The following is a 22580-nucleotide window of genomic DNA, read 5'->3' on the forward strand; positions in this document are numbered from 1 at the left end:
TAGGCCCAATAAAAGCTTTTGATGAGGCCTTCTAAATGGTATATATTTCGACTTGAAGAGAAAGAAAAAACAACTAGAAAATCGGAAGAATAAATGGACGGTGGAAGAAGGAAGCCCTTCTCGCCGGACTAGCCAAGCACGGTTCCGGAAAATGGACAAGTATTTTAGACGATCCAGAGTTCGCGGCTCAACTTCTAGATCGCACAAACATTAACCTCAAGGTAATCGAAAATTCCCAAAATCCCATTCGTCTTCCATGGAAATCGATTTTTGAGATTTATTATGTGGAATTAGGTCGAAATTTGGGTATTAATGTTGTATTGTTTATTCTTATTGCCCAAATTTCAAGGATAAATGGCGTAATATAAAGAAATCAAGGACACAATCACTCGAATCTACCTCCATTTTCACTTCACCTTCAGAGACTTCTCGTTCTGTTGTTAGCTATGAGGCTTCTCCTAGTAGTTCATCTGATATGAGCAATGATGCTAGGTTTGTTATATTTAGAGATTTTTTAGAATTGGTATGTTCTAAGTTCTAACAGGTTCTTCTTTACCTTGTTGCAAGGTATGATGCGATGGTTTTTGAGGCTGTATCAACAATTAATGATGAAAATGGTTCCAATCTCAAAGAGATTCTCAGATTTATCGAGGTGAAGAGGATATATACATTGAAGTCCTTTGTGTTTTTCATGGTTTATATTTGACATTCATTAGTCAGTTTATCTCAATTTCTTGTCATAGTTATTTCCTTGGGTTTCATTATACTCTCTTCTCTGAATACAGAATGCTAAGTTTTCACCTGAAATGAGTCGATAGATTGTGTAGTCTGAAGTGAGTCAATAGTAACTGATCACAATGGACAGAACATAAGGATTTTTAGGATAGTTATCTGACAATTAGTTGGTAACTTCTGAGGTTGTAGATATATGTAGTGAGTATTCTAACACAACCATGATGACTGCAAACACTCTGATACCATTGGAATAGCATTACTAACTGCTGTTGGAACCTCTTTGTTGCGCCGCCCAGGTTACTGAAATTCATACCCAGGAAACTTGTGGTTTCATTTTTCCTCCTTATAACATTTGACTCCAAGCATGAATCCTTTTTATCACCAATGCTGCTGCATTACATTCTCTTATTACTGTTTCTCTATTGTATCCTGGTTCAAGCTTTGAAAAATATCATTTGGATAAACTCTTATATTTACGTTCAACCTTAACATCAAGAATATGAATTACATTGAATCCAGTTGGAAGTTAATCTTTGTGGTTTATCAATTGCAGGGACAACATGAGGTTCCACAAAACTTTAAGAAACTGTTGAGTTATAGCCTGGGAATCCTTGTTTCTCAAGACAAACTCAAAAAGGTAACTAGTGTTGTTTTTCTTAATGCGCGGTTTGTCACAAGCCTATCTACTTTTCTCCATACCCCCAATATCTATATGACAAGATGTAGTAATAATAAACCTGAGTTATATTATATGATAAACTCAAAAATTACTTTATAAATGCAGGTACGAAATCGTTACAAAATCTCAGTTACGAAAGCAATTAAGCCAACACTCACCCTGCGTCCAAAAGATTCCACGAAGCCACCAGAGTTACCAAGTACTTCTGTGATATTAACATCAAAAGAAACACATGAGATAGACCCAGCAGCAAATAGAGAAGCAGAAGGAATGAATGAGTTGGCAAAAGAAAACAACGTAATCTTACTCCTTTTAATTACATGTTGCTCATCCAATTTACAGTATCATAGCAACAAAAGATATGATCCCTTGTGGTTGATCAATTTCAAGACTGGTACGAGGAGCAACAAGACTTTAGGATGTTTTTGAGTGAGTGCCTGATAATTCTCGTTTCTCAAGGCAAACTGGAAAAGGTATATTTTTCTTAATTGCTCAGCTATTTATTGATGCATCATCATCTATCTATAACAAGATCATTTGTAATTCTTATGATTGATTAAAATCAGAAAATCTCCCAAATTGCAGGTATTGGATCGCTACAAGATATCAGAATTAGAAAACAAAGTGTTGGAAGTAGCACCAGAAGTTGTAGCAATGAAACTAGCAGAGTCAGATAACAAAAGGTTGATAGCAGCAGAGGCAGTCGAAGAAGAAGAACGAATGCACAAGTTAGTAGAAGAAAGCCACACGATGCTTCAATTATGCTTAGAGATCCACCAACAATGTAATCTCAACAAAACTCACATGGTACATCAATCCATCATCATCACCATGATCATCACTGTCTTTTGCTTTGTTTCTTGCAGGTGCTCTTGGCCAAGAGGTTGTTCTACTGTAAAAGAAAACCAAGTATCTATCTAGTTTGCTTCAATCTATATTTTACTTAACTAACCACTTGAGTTTTGTTTTTGTAGTTCTTAAACACAGGTTTATATGGTTGTAATGGTGAACTAATGTTCACTGTTTTGTTCATAAAAAGATAGCTTTTTTTTTTTTTGCTAAAAAACAATGACGTGTCTATGGAGTCTTGTGAATGCTTTGCTACGTCATAAAGCATCAAAAGGTGCTGGAAAGAATAAGCTTTTCCAAAAGAAAATTTGGTCTTTTTTTCTAATTAAAAAGTTTGGTATTGGCGTATGGAAGTACAACACTACTACTCATATTTCCACTTGAAAACAACATTTTGTGATTGTGATTTGATATTTTCTGGTGTGTGTTAGTATGCAATTGCGATTCATTATTCATAGTCTCTTTTGACATTGGTGTAAAATAACTTGATTGGTAACAATATTTTCCCTACTAGTTTAGGAAAAGTATAAAGAGGTGAGAAAAATCTCAAATCGAAAAGGAAGAGGAAAGTGGGGGTAAAGTTGGAAATATAAAAATTTTGGAAAAGTAGAACAATTAGAAAGAGGAAAACCCTAAAAAAAAAAAGAGGGGGACTATATAACTGGCTAACACGTATTGGGTTGAGTCTCTCTCTACCTCAATTTATATTATTTGCTTCAATCTTCTCTTTATCGCTCCACCAGATCCAAGTTCGCGAGATTTCAAGCTCTCTAACAAAGTTCTTCACTTTTACTCTCAAAGCTTTCATCTTTCATTCAACTACTTAAGCTCCAAGGTTCGGAAATATTTTTTTTACTTTTCTCTGCGATTTGTTCCTTTTCTTATGAACGATTGGATCTCGAGTCTGATTTACTCTCTTTGCGATGGAATTTGTTCTGGGTCGTTTTCAAAATTGACGCTTGTTAATCTATAATTCGTCATCGGATTCAATTAGTCCGTGAAACCCTTCAATTCGTTTATCTCAAATCGATTTGGGTTAGGTTTTGATTTCGACACTTATGTTAAAATCATCCAAAGCTTTTATCTTCGATTTTGGACAACTTTGTGTATATTATATGCTTTCATGGAGAGATAGATGTTTTTGAATGGTATCTGTTATGATAATTGGATGAACCATATTTCCTATATCTCTCCTGACATCGAATAATTCAGATATTAATGCTTGTGTTCCTCTCTATATGGAACTTCAAGTTTGGCTATTCTGTTACATTCTTACTTTTGCACAACTCTCTCTGGCTATAAGATTTAAGAATCATCTCTAGCTATCTGGGTTCTAAACTATTGTTTCTTTTGTGTATTGTTGTAGTATGGCAGGATCCGCACCGGAAGGAACACAATTTGATACGCGTCAGTTTGACCAGAGGCTGAATGAAGTGTAAGTCCTAAGATCTTTAGTTTCATTACTCGTTTTTGATGAGATTTTTTTTGTATTTGCTAATCTTATTGTTTGTTTGGGTGCAGTCTCGATGGACAGGATGAGTTCTTCACCTCATATGATGAGGTCCATGAGAGCTTTGATGCCATGGGTTTGCAAGAGAATCTTCTTAGGGGTATCTATGCTTACGGTAAGTGAAGAAGGTTTAAAGAAACAACCTTTTGTTTGTTATGTTGGGATTCCTATTAACTTTATCGTATGTGCTCTTTCCTGTGATTGATTGGTTGATTTTTTTCTAGGTTTCGAAAAGCCTTCTGCTATTCAGCAAAGAGGAATTGTACCCTTTTGCAAGGGTCTTGATGTGATCCAGCAGGCACAGTCTGGTACTGGAAAAACCGCCACTTTCTGCTCTGGTGTCTTGCAGCAGCTTGACTATGCCCTTCTCCAGTGCCAGGCTCTCGTTTTGGCTCCCACCAGAGAGCTTGCTCAGCAGATTGAGAAGGTCATGCGTGCCCTTGGTGACTACCAAGGTGTCAAGGTTCATGCCTGTGTTGGTGGAACCAGTGTCCGTGAGGATCAGCGCATTCTCCAGGCTGGTGTTCATGTTGTCGTTGGAACTCCCGGTCGTGTTTTTGACATGCTTAGAAGACAATCTCTCCGCCCTGACTGCATCAAGATGTTTGTCCTTGATGAAGCTGATGAAATGCTCTCCCGTGGTTTCAAGGATCAGGTTTGTTATCTTCTTCAAAGTTTGAATCTACCCTCTGTGGTTATCTCTGATATTGACTTGGTTTTGTGTTGTTTTCTGGTGAATTTGCAGATCTATGACATATTCCAGCTTCTCCCACCAAAGATTCAGGTTGGAGTGTTCTCTGCGACAATGCCTCCGGAAGCTTTGGAGATCACAAGAAAATTCATGAGCAAACCAGTGAGAATCTTGGTGAAACGTGATGAGCTCACACTTGAAGGTATCAAGCAATTCTACGTGAACGTGGAGAAAGAAGACTGGAAGCTTGAGACTCTCTGCGATCTCTACGAGACTCTAGCCATCACTCAGAGTGTCATCTTTGTCAACACTCGTCGCAAGGTCGACTGGCTCACAGACAAAATGAGAAGCCGTGACCACACAGTCTCAGCAACTCATGGAGACATGGACCAAAACACCAGAGACATCATCATGAGAGAGTTCAGGTCTGGCTCGTCTCGTGTTCTAATCACAACCGATCTCTTGGCTCGTGGTATCGATGTGCAGCAAGTCTCTCTAGTCATAAACTTTGACCTCCCAACTCAGCCAGAGAATTACCTTCACCGTATCGGAAGAAGTGGAAGGTTCGGGAGAAAGGGTGTGGCGATTAACTTTGTGACTCTTGATGATCAGAGAATGCTGTTTGATATTCAGAAATTCTACAATGTGGTTGTTGAGGAGCTTCCCTCAAACGTGGCTGATTTGCTGTGAAGAAGAAGAAGAAGAAGAAGAAGAAAGGTTGCTTGTTTCGCAAATTTCTTATTTGATTTTTGACCCGTCTCTCTCTCTCTGAATCATCGATACATCTTTTTCATTCTCTAGTATTCTTCATCAACTCTATCGAACATATATATGTCTCTTCTGACCATATTTCTTTTTTATCAAATGCAATATTTATTTCTTCTCTTGTATGATCCAAAAATCTTTCGTAATTACAAGTCTATTCACAGCAATTCTATACCTGTTTTTACTGTTTCGGATGTCACTTACATAGAAATCTTTCACTGGGGTCATGTGCGATTATATAATTCCTAACATTAAGAAGTGGTCAAGAGCTTTAGTTCATATCTTTGAAAACAGTTTCTTTTTCAATTTCGGAAGTAAGAGTACTTAAGCTTTTCCATGCTAATCTTTTTTTGTGAATCCATTTGTAAAAAGGAAAAAATGTCAACTATTTGTCAAACTTGTCTAATCAGCAACATATCTTTTTTCTTCTTTTCATTAGTACTAGTGTACATACACACACACAGACAAACACAAAATACAACATTCCCCTCTTTCTTCTACCATTGTCTAATTGTATAAACCATAAGATTAGTAAGAAAATAAAATAAGAGTCTCTCTTTCTTTCATCTAACTTGAATCCAACTTTCTCCATCTGATGATTTCCCGAAGAAAAAATCACAGAAATATATATGAAGTGGTTAAACAAAACATACTTGGTCTTAATCATCAAGTCTATTGTGAGTTTGAAGAAGGTGTATCATTAGACGATGTTCCACTCATAACACTTAACACCGAATGCTTCCTTTGAAGCCTGCCTCTTAGCTGCCTGATCTTAGCATCAACTCGAGCCGTGAACCCAATCTTTGTCTTCTCTCTCGCCTTTGACTTCTCTCGTTTCCACATTCGCTCATCCTCTACATCGATCCTGAAATGTTTGATCTCTTGTATAATGTGATGGTCAAGAGGGTTCACTGATCTTTGGTATGAAATGTGGAACAAGTAAGGTAGCGTTGTGGCGGCAATGACCAGAAGTGAAGTAAGCCAGAAGATGGGTGCAGGGGCAAGAATCTCGACGAGCATGTGAAAGATGTTACCAGAGAGTTTTACTGGTAACATACCGTAAAGAGCGAGGAAGACGTACCAAGCTCCTATGCTTCCCCAAATCATTACGTGTTGGATCCAAGTGAAGTGACTCATGGTTAGAGCTATTTGAACATTTACTGCCCATATGATGCATGTGAACATTGCGGTTCCCATGGCATTCATATCTGCGGTTTGGCCATCTGAGCGGAATGATTGAACATGGAAGATTCCAAGGTTGAGTGTAAAGATGACTATGGATGCATAAACTCCATTCCCCATCCATCCAAGGATTCTGTACCAGTCGAAGAACAGGTTCTTGGGGCCTTGTTGATACAATGCAGGGAACTAGATAAAGAAAACAGGCCAAGAAATGAATCAAGATCCAAAAAGAAGGTTTTGTTATATATGTGAAAGATGATGGAGAGGACTTTATATAACCTGTAAGCAGACATCAGAAGGAACATCTTGTTCAAAAACTCCGAGGGAAATGACCGGGAGAGAAGTGAGAACAACGTTGAAGAGTAGTAAGTAGGAGTCGTTGTATATTGATTGACCAGAAAATCCGGTAAAGCATTCGAAGTAGAAGAGAGTCAGACCAAAGGTTATGTTCTTGTAGAAGAAATAACAAATCTGTGAAACCAACAATGACGAATCAAGATCAGGTATATATATAGATATTTGTTTTCTGGTGAGTTATATCAATGCATATATTACCATCTGGGCTATTCGTTTGTAGCACCAATGTCCGTGGACAACAAGTAGTCTCTCAAGAAACCGAAACTGGGCTATGGAGAAGTCACTTGCCATTACTGCCTGCAAAGAAACAGAACCAACTACTCTCAGAAAAACCAACAAAACTTAACCATGTCTCATTGTGCTGAAGAAAAGTTTTTAAGCAACCTGCATGCCTTCAACGCCACTGATGCCAACACCAATATCAGCTTCTTGAATCATTCCAACATCATTTGCACCATCACCAATTGCCAAAGTTGTTTTTCCTGTTCCTTCTTTGGCCAGCCTTGTTACCTACAAAAACCAAGATAAACAAAATATGGCATATGTAATATTCTGAAACCAAGAAAGATGTTTTGAGAATTGTGGAACTATTCTTACAAGTGCTTTCTGTTTGGGAGAGACACGACAGCATATCACTGATGCACAGTCAACTGCAAGGGCAAGAAACTGATACTTGACATCATCCTTCAAAGCATAGGTAAGTGTTTTTCCATCAATGATCAAAGCAAATGCTGCATGTGGATCCTTTTCAATTTTAATCATCTGTGAAGCATTTGTGATCTGCATCAAAATGCTCTCCTTTGCAGCCTGACCATTAACAAGTTTTGTTATCACATGCAAGTTTCTACTGAAACAGCTGTAAAAGTTGGTTTTTAATTATAGCATCGACAAAATACATACAGCTTCAGAGTTTTGTGATGATTCCTCCACATTTGTAAGTGAAATGGATATCTGCTTCATACCCTGTCGTAGTAAACTGCAGGCATATCTGCATTGGGATCAACCAAAGAACTCAATTAGTCCACTTAGTTTTAGAAATGTATCTAGTCAGAAACAGTTTAGGAGTCTGTGGTATTATCAGTAACAATGAAGAACAAACCCTATGTTTATTGCTGTCTCCATCTTATCTCCTGTCAAAACCCATATTTTGAGACCAGCTTGGGCAAGGTTATCTATGCATTGAGGCACCTAAAGTGAGATACAAACAGTAAGTTGAAAATGATTTTGGAAAGGCTGTTTCTCAGTTATAATCATATTTTGAACTATGCTACATACCCCTTTTTGCAGTTTGTCCTCCACAGCAGTAGCTCCAACAAGGATCAATTCCTTCTCCATCATATCTGAAACCTTCTCGAGCATTTCATCTCTATCAGCTCCAACTGAAGTTTTGGCTTTGTGAAATTCACTGTTCCATGCTGCATACTCGGTCTCATCTAGCTTTCTGTAACCAAGTGCCAATGTGCGTAAACCCGCTTCACCATATACATTCAAGTGCTTTGAAGTAGCTCCAAGATACTCTTTCCCACTCTTTGATAAACGTTCAAATATAATGCTGCAGGCAAAAAGCATTAAATTGTGGTTAGAAGAAGTGAGAATTAAGCAACTGGGAATGGCTTGAAGTCATGCAATCAAACCTGTCAGCGCCTTTACATAGTAGAAGAATCTGCCCTTCTTCATCTCTGACAATGGCAGACATTCTTTTTCTTTTGCTAGTGAAGTCTAACAGATTCAAGATTTTGTATTCTCTGTAAAATAACCTCCACATGAATAGACATCTATATGCAAAGAAAGATCAATGAAATATTTTTGAAAGATTTAAAGCTCACCTATCAACTGGTTGACCTGAAGATGAAAACCGTTCAGCAATAAAAACACTAGATTGAGTTCTCTTAGTAAATTCAAAACCAAACTCCCTAGAAGCAACAAGGAAAGCAACTTCATCAGGAGACTCAGCTTCATAAGTACACATTCCAGTATCTTCATCCACCTCAGGAATAGCTGTATGACAAACCGCCAGAATACGGAAAAACATCAAAATGTCATCTGAATTTGGCTCATTTAACCAGTTTTCATTCATCAAACGGTTATCTTCAAAACTAAACCCCTTAACACCAGTGTTCTGCTTCTGATCCTTTTCGTCGCTAGCAGTGACTACTGTCTCCAATTCAAAATCTGATGACGTCTTGCTAGCCAATTTTGCATACCGTTGTGTCCTGCCTTTATTCATAGAAAGGTTTGCAACTTCTTCACCTTTCTCCTCAAGATCCATTGCCATCTGCTTAGCAGCAGCTAGTTCCACTTCACTAGCACGGACACCGTAAGAAGTCCCCGCAATAGAGCATTTCAGAAAGTCCATCTGGTTACATGTCAAAGTTCCTGTTTTATCAGAAAGGATAGTATCAACTTGTCCCAGCTCTTCATTTAAATTCGAGGTGCGTGCTTGAGCCGGAGTCCCACTCTCACTATCATACAACTGCAAGTCTTGATTTATAAAATGTGCTTGCAAGACTTTCACTACCTCAATGGAAACATACAATGAGATGGGAATCAAGTATCCATAAAGTAACAGAGCAGTGATCAAATGAACAACCCACGCATACAAAGGATTTGTAGGATTTGTCAAGCTCTCAGGCTTGTCTGGTCTTAAGTACCACCACTCTGCCATTAAAAGTTTTGTCATCACAGCAAAACCCAGAGAGCTGATGAAGGAAACAGTCAAGAGAAGTGCAAAGAGAGTATATATAATGTAGTCCATTCTCTTTTCAATCCTGCTTCTCTTTGAAGGAGATTTTGTAGAATTCTGCATTACTTTTGTATCATGGCCAGTAAAAACCACAACACCATAGACATAAGCAGTGTTCCTAAGCTTTGAGTCTCTCAAAAGAATCTGGTTAGGATCAAGTGGATAAACCTGACCATCACACTCAAGATTACCAACAAACGTATACAGATTCGGATTCGGATCTTCGCATTTTATCGTTCCAGAGAAGTTCTGAAAAGATTCATCCTTCTCCAATGCCAAAGTAGCATCCAAACATCTCTTAACTTTCAAGTTAGTTTCACCATCTAAGTTCATAGTCTCAACATAACATATCCCATCCTCGTAACTCGATGACAACAAGAGCAAATCAGCAGGAAAAAACTCATCTTTCTCCACTCTTACAATATCACCAACACGGATTCTCTTCCACGTTCTTCTACCAAAATCACCACTCCCTTTATGAACACTAGCTTTCCTAGAGTTCACCTCAACGTCCTGCATAAACCTTCTCCAATCCTCCAAGGCTTCTTTCCCCATACTAAGCCCAACAACGAATACCAAAGGAGCAATCATGCTCCATTTGTTAAACGGAGACAGAGGAAAAACAGAGAGAATGGCAGCAACGAGGAAATAGAAATTGGCAACGCGGTGGAATTGCTCGTACAAGCATTTAGGTAAGAAAGTGAGCAAGTTATACCTGGTGGTCGATACATAGTTTGAACGGTACCTAATGAGTTTAGTAGCCAAATGCAAATGAGGCTGGTTACAATGAACGATTCTGGTGTAACCAGGTCCATTGATAACATGAGGTCCTTGATCATCAAGAGTTTTAGGTCTAAGACATCTAAATGTATAGAAATGACTTTTACGAATCCTTGATCTTATTCTACGTCGAGCCATTTTTCTCTTCGCCGCAATCGTATGACAAAAAACACCGTTAACTGTTCTTGATTATGCTGCAAATTTTCAAAACCAAAATTCGATAAACGATGATTGTCAATATGTAATCCAGAGATTAAATATCCAAATTCGGTGTATCTAATTCGCAAAGCTTGTAACACAAGACATCTAGAGAATCGAGTCACGTCATTGAGGTTAAAGGAGATAGAGATTGGAGAAAAACTTCCATAGCGAGAGAGATTGATTACCTGAAATCGGGAGGGTCGCTCATGATCAACACGAAGAAACGCGTTTTTGTTTTTGGTAAACAAAAATAAGCGATCCTGAGGAACGAACAAAACGAAAAAAAAAAAAAAAAGCTTGGTGTGGTGGTGGCTAAACGAGAAAGAGAGAGAGAGAGAGAGATCCAACAGAAAAAAAAAATGGAGGGAGAAGAAGAAGGAAGAGAAGGGTAATGGTAATCTGGTAATCTCTCTCTGTCTCTCTCTCTCTCTGTCTCCTTCAGTCTCTCCGGACTCCGCAACACAAAACCAACGCAGCAATTTTCGTTTACCTTTTTACCCTCCTTTCTCTCTATAATTCAGCTTCCTATTTTTACTTTGGTAATTTCTGATTTTTTTTAATTAGTTTTCTGAAAACAAAAAAATACAAAACATTTAATTTTAATTTACAACTTAATTACTTCTGTCCAAAATGTTACCAAAGCTGGTTGACAATATAGTGAAAAAAATTAAGAACTTACTTGTTACATTTCTTTTAGATGTAATTTTACATCTAAATAGTAAATGTTGCAAAAAGTTACCAAGCTAAATCATTCGCCTGACTGATGGATGATGATATATTGACTAATTTTAATTCATTGTAATCAACATTAAGATAACAAATAAACTTTATTCTTTATGCTAAAAATCAACACCAAGTATGTAGCATATGAGTACATGTGAATAGCATACTTCTATATCTCTGTTTTGTTATATTTTTGAATAGAAATGTGAATAGCATACTATATCTCTGGGATATTCCGTACCATCGACAATGATTTCTTGCCGCCAATAAAAGAACACGAGCAAATCTACAAATCTGCAAATGGTTCATAAACCGGTTTGATTTATGCATCAGACCATAAAACTTCGCTCATGTCCGGTTTAGCTCTCGGTTCTCGCTTTGTATTGTCATGGAAGGTCATCATCATTCAATTCACAAAGCAAATTTTATTGATAAACTCACACTACAAGTACAAATGCATACCAAAAGTTGATACATTTATATATACGCTCATAAGCAAACTATTAGATTATTTTTTTGACACAATACATAATAAAAGCATTAATACATTTAAGTAATGGTTTATAAATTCCTTTTGGGACTGGCTGATCCCGTAAATACAAGCTGAACAAGGAGTATCTCTAGAATTGCTCAAAAACCATGGATTTTTATGTTATCCTTCTTCACAAGCCCAGCCTGATGATTCAAAACATTTCTAAGATCAGGATAGATACAATGCTTCCATCTTTTCACTACAAAACCAACTTCAAAACCAATAACCGATAGAACGAAAAAATGATGATTACCTGAACAAGGAACGTAGATACGTTCTTCCTCTGATCACCTTGAAGCTGAATAACCTACACCAAAGATATTAAGTCATTTAGCAACTAAAAGCAATCCAAAATGTATCTTGAGAGCTATGGTAGCTTTCTTGATACCTGTCCTAATTCAGAGTCCTGGACGACGGTGCCATTGCAGCAGAATTCTTTCTTAAGGTCTTTAAGTATCTTGCTATAGCTATACTCTTTCTTAAGCCCCTGGACAGTTGTCAAGCTTTTTCTACCATTACGCTGCTGAACACGAATGTGCACGTATTCCTTTGTTCCCGCCCCAGAGTCCTCAGCATTTGCATCAGCGAACGGATCTTTTTATCACCAAAAAAAACACAAAGCATAAGAAGATCATATAACAGAAGAAGATACTCCATTCCAAAAACAAGAATGCTGTGGAATCATCTAATAATCATCATATTCTCAACAAATTTAACCGCCAAATTTCAGAACAATCCTTACCAAAGGCAGTGGGGACTTGAACTTCAAGATCAGACATGAACCTTAAGTTGATACAAGGGACAGTAAATCGACAAGGCCTGAGAACAAAAACAGAATGTTAGAATTACGAGTCCAAAAATGATTTCAAGTTACATAACGTAAAAAAAAGTGACACTGGTTATCCTAGCAATGTCTTATTCAGATAATCAAAGATTCATATAACAAATAATAAAGAAACCATTTTCTGCAAAAGTCTCCATTGCGTAAACATATCACAAGATTCCAAAATCAAAAATCAAAACAAAAAATATAGTATCTGTATCTAAAATTCGATACCATTTTCTACAGAATAAATAACATATCTAGTTTTGGAGTCAATTTCTTCTGAAAGAAAAAACAATCAAACATTATCATTTTGCGAAGAAACAAAACCCAGAGTATATATTTTGAACCAAAAAGAGCTGCATTCAGATCAGAAAATAAAATGACCTACAAATCTCTAAATAAAAACTTTTTCGAACAAGCAAATCAACAGGAAACAATCATTCAGCAGAAAGAGAGAAAGTATCACCTGATCAAGAAGAGATTAGGGTTTCGAGTATTTGATTGAAGGAAGAACGGAAAGAAAAATGGAAACCCTAAATTCGGACAAAGGCAAGCTTCTGTCTGAAAGAAGAAGAAGAGGAAATTACGAGAGGAAGAGCTACAAAATCGAACAAGTTTTAATTCGAACCAATATTCTTCTTTTTTTATATTTTAAATCGGCAAATAATAGTCGGCGAGTCGGCACGGCATCGATTCCCTCCCACTCATCTAGTTGCGTCTTTATCTGGAAATACGTATTGGGCCTTAACAAAGCCCAAATATTTGTTACGGCGTAACAAAGCCCAACTAAATGGAGCCGATGGGGAGATGCTGAAATCGCCAAGCAGAGAAGCCCAAATTACAATCAGTTGTTCCCGCCCGATCACCTCTTTTTCAGTTGTTCCCGCCCGATCAACTCTCTGGAATTACTTAGCCTCAAAATCCTCACAACAACTCTTCTCTTGTAGCTACATCTACTTTGCTCTTCCCTCTCTGTTGTCTCGCGTTTCCTCTGCTGTCTCGTGCTCTCTTTTTCGTTCTGTTTTGTTCTTTCTTTAGTAATTTTTTCAGATAGTTTTAAGTCTCTTCTGAAGAAGAATTAGGGTTTTAGGGTTTAGAAAAAATTCTCTAAATATATTTGGTTTTAGATCTAATTTAAGATTCATTCACAAAATAGAAAACGTTTGTTTCTTCGTCATCTTCTTCTTCAACGTTGGATCTGTTAGTTATGTTTTTTCAGGGACCACATCTAAACTTGTCTCTAACAAAAAGTCCGGAACTTATCAACAAGATTGAATCTTACCTCAACGGACACTGCACATGTCCTCATCAACAAACAGAGAACTCATCAAAGAGATCAACTCTTCCTAAGAGCCCTGAGAAACTAAAAGCTATGAATTTCCCAATCTCCACGATCAGGATTGGCGGATGGGTCGTCGTTGCCAAAAACCCTGATGACATTGTGGCCAAATTCTATTTTGCAAAGAAGAAACTTATATGGGAGTTTCTCTTCGGAGAACCAGAGACTAACACGCTGAGGCTGAAACGTAAGATCGAGATTCAATGGAATGATGTCTCATCTTTTGAAGAGAGTATTAGTTCACGTGATGAAACTGGAATCCTCAAAATCGAGGTACTAATTAAAGATACTTATACATTTTGAAAGTTAGGACCTTTGATTAATGATCTTTGAGAATGTTTATGTGCAGTTGAAAAAACGTCCAACATTCTTCATAGAGACTAATCCACAGGCAGGAAAACACACTCAATGGAAACAATTGGATCACGATTTCACCGGAGATCATGCTTCTAATTACAGGTTTCCTGCTTTAACTTGGATCATTTTTTGTTTGCTTTTTAGTAACGTTGAAAGTGAGTCAAAGCCTTACAATTACTATATAACAGGAGACATACACTTCATTTTCCTCCCGGAGTTCTGCAAAAGAACTTGGAGAAGCTTGTAACCGACAGCTTCTGGTCCAAACTCTATGAAGTCCCTTTCCCGGTACATGAATCTCGTTACTTCGATAGTGGCTTTGAAAACAACTCATCTCGCAACAGCCACAGCCACACAGTTGGCTTTAACGTCAACAATGGCCCTCAACATCACTTTTCTCAAGGTACTTTACCTTGGACCTTACGCTAATCATTTTTTTTAATTTTTTTTGAGCGAGAGACTTAAAAGAAAGAAGAAAAAACCATTACTTTGATAGGAATTGGTGGCGTGGGAGTGGGAGAAGGAAACTTTAGCATGGCTAACGGTGGATGGCAAAGAAACTCATATAGTCCAGTCAATAGTCTGAATTATAACACTGCTAATGAGTTCTTTGGAATGCAAGCTACCCCACCATCGTCTCAAGTGGTTAACGAGCATTATAACACGCAAAACGATTTCACCGGTTCACAGTTTGGTTATCACATGAACCAAGACGAGATCCAGAAGATACTTGAGAGTCAAGCATATGCAGTACCTGATACACAAACTAAATTGATGTCTTCAGCCATGAACAATGTCCCAAAGTATCCTCAGGCTGGATCGTGTCTAGAAAGCATGTTGTTCTGGTATGAACATAGAAGAAGATTTCAGCAGTAGACATAATTAGGGTTTTGTTGAGATATGGATCAATGATGATGGTTCTCTTGAGTCTTGTAAATAAAGTGCAGAAATCGCAACTTTAATTACAAGTCTGTTTTCGGTTCTACTACTATTTGCTTTTATTTTTTATAATTAGGCTGGTTCAAGTTGTGTCTCGAACCTGCGGGGATTTAGCTTCAGGCGGTGTGCTCAGATCAATGCAGCATTTGTTGTCATTTATCTTCAAGAGCTAGAACATGTTTTTCTCCTAACTTAGAATATACCAGAGCATTGTTTGAGCTTTGTTGAACCTCAAAGTCAAAACATGAGTCTATATCCACATACCTATATTTGATCCATCATAAAACTTATTGTGTTAGTCTGTTTCTCTCACAAATGCCTTTCTTGACCCCCAAGGTCCACCTCGATTCAGCCACTGTTCAACATCATGCAAGTCTCTTCCCCAAATCTATTGAAAAGTTGGCAATGGTCGTCGACAAAATTGTTACCTCATCGACCAAATCCAACCTTTTCCTTTGTAGTAAAACTTACTTCGTTTGACATGAATACTGAGTTGCACACCACAAGTTTGACAATTTTACCAACTGACATTTTTTTAGTTTTAGGATTTTTTTTTAATAATAAAGTAAAAGCTGATGTGACTATCTGGAGGCTGACGTGTACATAATAGAGAAACATATTTAAGAAAATAACCTTTAGCTACCATAGCATTAAATCCTCAAACAAAAAACAGTAGGTTCCTAGCTCTATCTTCTCTCCTCTTTCTTTTCTCTCTCGAAAGGAAACAAATCTCTCGCCGTCCGGTGTAAATCCGGCATTTTCCGTTTACATAGTGGTGGTGGTCGGCTCTCGTCTAGCACTGACTGGCTTCTTCAGCAGCGGTGGCTAGCTCCTGCCTCACATCAATCGACTATTGTAGCGGTGATGGTCATTTTTCAAGTTTCAGTGTTAAATTTGTTTTATTTTTAGTGAAAATTAGTATTATTTTTTTAAAAGGAGTGTAAGTGTTAAATCTATATTACGTCAAAACCATGCCGAACTTCGAAAACCACCTTAGTTTCCTAACATCAGACATGATACTCCTACTTCAAAAAAAAAAAAACTCCCGAAGCAACTTATCTTTCAAAAAAGGTTGAGGCATTTTGCAGGAAAACATTTGTATATCTTAGGTGTAGATTTTTCTTTTTTGATGCGCCTGAGTTATATATAATCGACAAGGAACAAGTTTTAGAAGAGATACAAAGATAACAACTAAAGAAGTAAGAGATAAAGCCTCCCAAACCACAACTCTAAAAATTCTTCCCTACTAGCAGTCGAATAACACTTCCATAGAACAGTTTAATGCTGAAAAAAGGCAAATGAGAGGAGCCTCGAGGAGATAACTAAATCGAGCTTAGAGTAGACTACATAAACACCCTTTTTCTCCTACTTTTAATTATCATCCCATACCTTTTTATACTTTTGGTTTGTTGTTTTTGGCATTGATGGTATGGGCTAAAAGTAGAAAATGGGCCCAATAAAAGATATCAATACCGGTGGCCCATTAGCGGGTTTATGTCCTATCTACCCAAGTCCCAAGGCGCTGCAGCCAAGAAATGCGGGACGATGGTGATGCTCGGTGTGCTCCAGCTTCCCTGCCGCCTCCATCACTCTCTCTTTTACTCCTCTTCCCAAATTGCTTCTTCTCGCCCTCAAGGTCAATATCTCTCTGTCTCTTTAGTTTCTGCGAAACTATCTCTTATTTACTTGAAAATTGAAAATATTCAGGTGTTGCTAAAGTGGTTCTGAAAAAAGGCAAGACACAGCTCTTCAAAGACGGAAGTCCAATGGTGTACAGTGGAGCTGTCGACAGGATCATCGGAAAACCACCTCCTCAGACAGGAGATGTTGTCATTGTAGCTGATGGCACTGAGAATCCCATTGGTTGGGGTTTGTATAACTCTGTTTCTATGTTCTGTGTTCGCCTTATGCAGCTTCAACACGAATCCACCAGGTTTCCATTTCTACACTTTTCCTGTTTGATTCTTTTTTCAAAATTGAATCTTTGATTGATCTTCTTGGCTCGCTTGTGGTAGAGATCCTTCTTGTGCATTGAACATTGAGAAGCTTCTCCAAACAAGAATCGCTGAAGCAGTTCAGTTGCGAAAGAGTTTGGCACTTCCCTCGGCTAATACTAATGCTTATCGTCTTGTCAACAGTGAAGGAGATAGGTATTTCGCTGACTGATCCCGTCATTTTTTTTTTGTTTTAAACTCATTTTCTTACATTTTCTCTGGTCCTGTCTTATTGCTCTGCTGCAGATTGTCTGGATTGATTGTGGATGTGTTTGGAGATATAGCTGTGGTAGCATCCTCTGCTGCTTGGCTTGAAAAGTACAGGATTGAAGTGGAGAGTTGCTTAAGATCAATTGACGGAATTAATCATATAAACTGGAGACCTTCTCTTGATGTTCTTAAAGAAGATGGTTTTGACATCTCAAGTCTGAAACAGACACAATCATCTACTCTCCCACAGAGATCAATGGTACGGTGTGTGGTGCCCTTAATCAGGTCTTTCTCTCTTCTTCAGATATCTTCATGAATATGGCAACATTACAGGGGTGAGAGCTGAGTAATGTTTCTTATACCAGGTTGTGGAAAATGGGATCTCATACGCAATTTCGCTAGAGGGACAGAAGACAGGGTTCTACACGGATCAGCGCGAAAACCGTCACTTCATATCAACCATCTCTGCTGGTAAAAGAGTTCTTGATCTTTGCTGCTATAGTGGTGGATTTGCACTGAATGCAGCGAGAGGAGGTGCTACCAGTGTTATCGGTACATTTCATCTCTCTCCTCCTTCTGATCCACCTTATGCATTGTCTAGTGAATCGTCTGATCAAAACACTTTCAGGAATTGATTCATCTTTACCTGCTTTGGAGCTCGCCAGAGAGAATGTAATCCTCAACAATATGGATCCAGAGAAGGTTGTTTTCTTTAAACAAGATTCAACAGAATTCATGAAGGGTGCACTGTCAAGAGAAGAGACATGGGACATCGTGATCCTAGACCCTCCTAAGCTAGCTCCGCGGAAAAAGGTGGCGTAGAGTACCTTTCTTTCGTTTCTTGAAAATAGTGATTGTCATAGTTTGTTGTTACATAAATGAGATTGCATCAATGTGGGTTGCCAGGTTTTGCACAACGCTTCAGGAATGTACAGAAATCTCAACTCGTTGGCAATGCGATTGACAAGGAGTGGCGGTCTTATGATGACATGCTCATGTTCAGGGGCAATGACACAGAGCGGGAAGTTCTTGGGGATACTTCAGAGTGCTGCAGCAATGTCAGGAAGGAAGATCACAGTGGTGCGGGAGGCAGGAGCTGCGTCTGACCACCCACTCGACCCATCTTACCCTCAAGGCCAATATCTCTCCAACCTTCTGCTTCGGGTGCTGTGAGCGCACGGAAGTTTGGTTTGTTAGTTCAACTTTTTTTTGTCCGTAGTTTGTAACCATACATAGAAGACTTATAAAAGGCAGATTTGGGGACAAAAGTAATATATTAGACTGGTTTGGAACAACAACAACAAAGTATTATGTGGGATTTAAGCTCTCACCGAAGAAACCATTTTGCAAGCAAGGATTACATAGTATGTAAGCAAAAATTACATTGTATGTGTACATGGATGGATAAGATTTACACACGCAGATTAGAGCTCTCTCTCTCCCTTTCCAAGCTTGTTACCGACCTCCAGGATTTCTATTCCATGACAAGTAGGACGGATCTCCAAGACGCCTGAAACAATGTACACATTTGTTACTCAGCATAACACACTGCGGCTATATGTACACGAATATTTTATTATTATTATATTGGGATATATAAGACAGTTTAACAACCAAAACAACCAGGGTTTAGCCGAAATACAAGTCTTGCATAGAAGGTTACCATCACGACAACAACTACATTTGAAGGATTTGCGTACCTGGGTTTCACAAGGTACATGATGGTAAATGCGAGGGCCAAAATGAAACAGATCCCGCCAACTGTCAGGTAAGCAATGCCAAGGAAATCGTTCTTCCCACCCAGCCAACTAGTGGTTGACAAAACAAGCTTCTTCTTTCCATTGAAGCTGTACGTGTTGTAGTTGTTGTTCAGCTTAACGTGTATGGTGTCACCCATCTCGAGGTCAGACTCTATCTTTCCGTAAAGTTTTCTAAATGTTGGCAATGCTGCGGTTCTCATCCACACAATGAGATCTTCTTGTTCACTAAGCTGCACATATGAAAAGAGGAAGAAAGATGTCAGCGGTCAATATGCTAAGCAGCATCCATGTGATGTCAATGGCAAAATGGACTGATCTCCAGTATTGAAGGGTTTACCGGTATTCTTGGATCTAAAGTAGCACCACCTGTGATATTCCCCTTTTGAAAATTCTTGGGGAAGACCTTGTTCCCAAACTTGTGTTCCTTGTCACTCTTCCATGCAATGCCTTTTTTGTTCACAGCTAGGCTTACATTGTTTCTTGATAACGCGTATGTGTCGTTAAAAAGACTCCAAGCAATTAGACCACACGGCACAATCGGCTGCCCACCAACATCATCCTCAGGCTTGCATGCACTTATTTGATTCTCGTATTTTGTACTTCTCAACTGTGAATCACTTCGACTTTTTACATACCTGTTTCAAAGACACCATCGACGCATTAGAGCTATAAAATCTTGACTAATCTAAGTTAGATACACACATCAGTCCTAGTTCCCGCCTACTCCATGATATCGGTGTTGATTTCCACATAGAACCCACATTGTTCATTATAGGTCTAATACAAAATTATATAATGCTACGGCGTAGTTGCTAACAAGTGTTATATACCTTCGGTGATTCTGGTAGAAATTCTCAAGTTGGTAATAAACATAGATAGGTTGCTTCATACGCTTTGTCACCTATGAATGCCAGTGGAGAAAAAGAGAAAGTAAACAACAAATGCAAAAATCTATCAAATCTCAAAGAACAAAACAAACGTGGCGGCAGAAGTAACTCACTTTAAGATCCCGGTTACAAACTTTATCTCCATCTCCTTGAATATATGCAACCTTGTTAGTCCTAGCAGGTGCCGGAATGCACTCAGTATCATACCGATCAACGATCTCCACAACCTAAACATGGGAGATGAAACACGTGAGATATGGAAGAGAATCTGATGAGTAGCAGCAATGCTTTAGTAACTACTTACATCCTGGGAAGCGAAAAGGGAGATAACTCCAAGGGGAATAAAGATAACACTGACTATCAAAAATGTCGAAATGACCTGCACAACAGCACAAACATGTAAAAAAAGGAGCTTTTAGTTGCGCCTTGTACAGAAATCAGATGTCTCAAACATCAATAGAGATTAGAAAGAAATCTAACCCAACCAGGGGTTAGAATTGGCTTGCAAGCTGGAAGCTCCTGCTGTGTGAACTTCGAATCTGCAAAAGATATTTGCCAACAAAATCACACCTTTTAGCCATAGCTTTGACCATGGTTCCCTAACCATCTTTGTAACGACAATTTTGCAAAGAATTTGAGCTAATCCAAAGCTGTTAACAAATTGTTATTGAAAAACTAGCAAGTCCAGAGAGAATTTGATCCAATTCGAATAAGACAGAAGAGTCAACGATAAGCCATAATGAATAATCGGAAGAAGATAGCGAAGGGAAGATGATAAATACACTTGGGTCGCTTTGAATTCTTCCTAGCGGCGGAAGAATCTCCCGATCCGGCTGCCCCCGCGCTGGACGACGCCGTATTGGAACTCATGGCGGAGAAAACGACGATTACTAAGCCAAGCCTTGAGGGGATTATTCCGGAATCTAAGGAGACCGAGATCGGAGGAAAAGGTGAATCGGACAGAGAGAAATCGGGAAGAGAAAGTAAAATGAAGAGGAAGAAGAAGAACAAGGGGAAGACGAAGATTCGTCGTCGTTAACAGAAAGAACCGGTATTATTCCCATATTGACGTCAAAATGAAAGGCCCACTTTGTGGGCTTTATAATGGGCTTTACTCTATTTTGTTGAGTTGAAGCCCAAAATCTCCCATGCATCATAAAATGTTTTTAAGTTCTACAAATTTTTTGATTTGGAACGTTTTTCCTTCAAATATTGGATACAGTAAAACCTCTATAAATTAATAATGTTCGGACTGCAAAATTTTATTAATTTAGAGGGGTTTTAATTTATCGATAATTTAATATTTATTAATTAATAGAAAATTTTTCCTAATTTAGTAACTTTTCAAAAATTTGTATAAGATTTTTTTTCATTATAGAAAATATCTTTCAAGAATCAATTACAAGTAAAAAATAATATCATATTTAGAAAATAACACCAAAAGTTTTTGATATAGTAAAATACTAAAACTATATTTCAAATAAGGATAAATACAAATTTAAGCAAACAAATATTAGAATTATATTTCAAAGAAATTTCTTACATATAATGTATATATATAATTGATACATTTAAATAATTATTAATTTATGATATTGATGAGACCATATATTTATATAGGATTTTCAAAAAAATTATTATCTTATTAATTTATCGATTTGTGTCACTTTTTATACTGATCCCAACTCGGAACCAAAAACATTTCTTAATTTATAGAGATTATTAATTTATCGAGTATTAATTTATAGAGGTTTTACTAGAGTTTATACTTTAGAGGATGGGATTATGATCAGTGTTAATTGATGAATACAAAATTTAAAAAGTTTAGTATGTTTTATTGCAAGTTTATGCATATACGATCATGTTGAATTTCAAACGAACAAATTATTATCTTATTATATGTTTGGATTTGAAACTGCAATATATATATATATATATATATATATATTTTAAAGATTCATTTATAGTAAGATTGTTTTAGGGATAGTATAATAAGAATGATTAAATAATCTTGCATTTGAGAGAGATCAATGTATGACCTAGACAAAAACGATGATTCGTCTTCAAGTGAAAACTATTAGACCACTATCACTTGGTTAAATTAAATTAAAAGTATCATAAACTAGAGATTTCTTCATGATAATGTTGTTTGTATCTTCCAAATCAATCACAAACTATATATAGTATCATAAACTCGAGATGTCTTTAATCATTGTCTTGTAATTCTCATCTTTTTTAATAAAGAATTTATTTTGTTTGTAGTGAAATTTGTCTCGATTTTTCTCTCTTCTTTGTTTTCAGCTTCTTTTCTTGAGAATTTTTTCTTTATTCATTCAGATTTTAAAACTTTTGTTTCATATTCATAACACATATATATAGTTAAATAAGATATTGATCCGCAGTCGGACATATATAATCCGAAAAGTTTTCCAAATTTGCGTTGCCATGACGCCCATGCCAGATTTTAAGTCTACAAGTATGCAAACCAATAAGTAATGTCGATCGATTACACAATTTTTAC

At 37.5% G+C, this 22580-nt stretch overlaps 7 protein-coding genes and 2 non-coding genes across 13 annotated transcripts; 6 read left to right on the top strand and 3 right to left on the bottom strand.

Annotated features, from left to right (window-relative positions):
• The first annotated feature begins 71 nt into the window (after window positions 1–71).
• On the top strand, window positions 72–2553 carry AT1G54260 (winged-helix DNA-binding transcription factor family protein). Its single transcript, NM_104304.4, has 8 exons — window positions 72–221; window positions 350–492; window positions 568–652; window positions 1289–1372; window positions 1520–1613; window positions 1805–1887; window positions 2000–2198; window positions 2281–2553. Exons 2-8 carry the CDS (start codon window positions 476–478, stop codon window positions 2310–2312), a joined length of 594 nt encoding a protein of 197 aa, NP_175828.1. The 5' UTR covers window positions 72–221; window positions 350–475; the 3' UTR covers window positions 2313–2553.
• Window positions 2554–2682: 129 nt separating this feature from the next.
• Window positions 2683–5402, top strand: EIF4A-2. Of its 2 annotated transcripts, none has more exons than NM_104305.4 (5): window positions 2683–3098; window positions 3630–3698; window positions 3785–3888; window positions 3998–4428; window positions 4519–5402. In NM_104305.4, exons 2-5 carry the CDS (start codon window positions 3631–3633, stop codon window positions 5152–5154), a joined length of 1239 nt encoding a protein of 412 aa, NP_175829.1. In that variant the 5' UTR covers window positions 2683–3098; window position 3630; the 3' UTR covers window positions 5155–5402. The 2 variants fall into 2 exon arrangements, with proteins under 2 accessions (NP_175829.1, NP_001185220.1); NM_001198291.2 differs by having other exon boundaries at window positions 2882–3098; window positions 3785–3873; window positions 4519–5335.
• AT1G07957 lies at window positions 3447–3534 on the top strand. The gene has a single exon (NR_139342.1). It is a non-coding gene; the product is annotated as an other RNA (small nucleolar RNA).
• Window positions 5403–5603: 201 nt separating the features above from the next.
• On the bottom strand, window positions 5604–10995 carry AT1G54280 (ATPase E1-E2 type family protein / haloacid dehalogenase-like hydrolase family protein). Of its 3 annotated transcripts, NM_001333640.1 has the most exons (12): window positions 10841–10957; window positions 10678–10788; window positions 8595–10485; window positions 8403–8513; window positions 8044–8320; window positions 7868–7956; window positions 7669–7756; window positions 7366–7575; window positions 7153–7278; window positions 6967–7065; window positions 6691–6882; window positions 5618–6597 (listed from the first exon to the last, which is right to left on the bottom strand). In NM_001333640.1, the coding sequence occupies exons 3-12, from the start codon at window positions 10427–10429 to the stop codon at window positions 5902–5904; spliced, it is 3723 nt and encodes a 1240-aa protein (NP_001322413.1). In that variant the 5' UTR covers window positions 10430–10485; window positions 10678–10788; window positions 10841–10957; the 3' UTR covers window positions 5618–5901. The 3 variants fall into 3 exon arrangements, with proteins under 3 accessions (NP_001319223.1, NP_001322413.1, NP_175830.1); NM_001333639.1 differs by having other exon boundaries at window positions 5604–6597; window positions 10678–10995; NM_104306.3 differs by having other exon boundaries at window positions 5629–6597; window positions 8595–10788.
• Window positions 10996–11609: 614 nt separating this feature from the next.
• On the bottom strand, window positions 11610–13276 carry AT1G54290 (Translation initiation factor SUI1 family protein). The gene is made up of 5 exons (NM_104307.4): window positions 13040–13276; window positions 12490–12566; window positions 12136–12341; window positions 12001–12054; window positions 11610–11890 (listed from the first exon to the last, which is right to left on the bottom strand). Exons 2-5 carry the CDS (start codon window positions 12524–12526, stop codon window positions 11846–11848), a joined length of 342 nt encoding a protein of 113 aa, NP_175831.1. The 5' UTR covers window positions 12527–12566; window positions 13040–13276; the 3' UTR covers window positions 11610–11845.
• A 669-nt stretch (window positions 13277–13945) lies between these two features.
• Window positions 13946–15242, top strand: AT1G54300 (uncharacterized protein; the record flags this gene model as incomplete). The annotated part of the gene is made up of 4 exons (NM_104308.1): window positions 13946–14185; window positions 14262–14371; window positions 14458–14672; window positions 14766–15242. The coding sequence occupies 4 exons, from the start codon at window positions 13946–13948 to the stop codon at window positions 15143–15145; spliced, it is 945 nt and encodes a 314-aa protein (NP_175832.1). The 3' UTR covers window positions 15146–15242.
• A 1460-nt stretch (window positions 15243–16702) lies between these two features.
• Window positions 16703–18710, top strand: AT1G54310 (S-adenosyl-L-methionine-dependent methyltransferases superfamily protein; the record flags this gene model as incomplete). 2 transcript variants are annotated; one of them, NM_202294.1, is made up of 7 exons in its annotated part: window positions 16703–16844; window positions 16916–17141; window positions 17224–17358; window positions 17449–17671; window positions 17778–17964; window positions 18041–18225; window positions 18319–18585. In NM_202294.1, 7 exons carry the CDS (start codon window positions 16703–16705, stop codon window positions 18583–18585), a joined length of 1365 nt encoding a protein of 454 aa, NP_974023.1. The 2 variants fall into 2 exon arrangements, with proteins under 2 accessions (NP_974023.1, NP_564655.1); NM_104309.3 differs by having other exon boundaries at window positions 16733–16844; window positions 17449–17697; window positions 18319–18710.
• AT1G54320 (LEM3 (ligand-effect modulator 3) family protein / CDC50 family protein) lies at window positions 18670–21117 on the bottom strand. Its single transcript, NM_104310.4, has 8 exons — window positions 20842–21117; window positions 20540–20598; window positions 20364–20438; window positions 20173–20286; window positions 20003–20073; window positions 19510–19807; window positions 19113–19402; window positions 18670–18922 (listed from the first exon to the last, which is right to left on the bottom strand). The coding sequence occupies exons 1-8, from the start codon at window positions 20927–20929 to the stop codon at window positions 18868–18870; spliced, it is 1050 nt and encodes a 349-aa protein (NP_564656.1). The 5' UTR covers window positions 20930–21117; the 3' UTR covers window positions 18670–18867.
• AT1G07963 lies at window positions 18951–19135 on the top strand. The gene has a single exon (NR_139343.1).
• Window positions 21118–22580: the final 1463 nt, after the last annotated feature.

Source organism: Arabidopsis thaliana, assembly GCF_000001735.4.
Source record: "Arabidopsis thaliana chromosome 1 sequence".
In the NCBI taxonomy this organism is placed as follows: Eukaryota; Viridiplantae; Streptophyta; class Magnoliopsida; order Brassicales; family Brassicaceae; genus Arabidopsis; species Arabidopsis thaliana.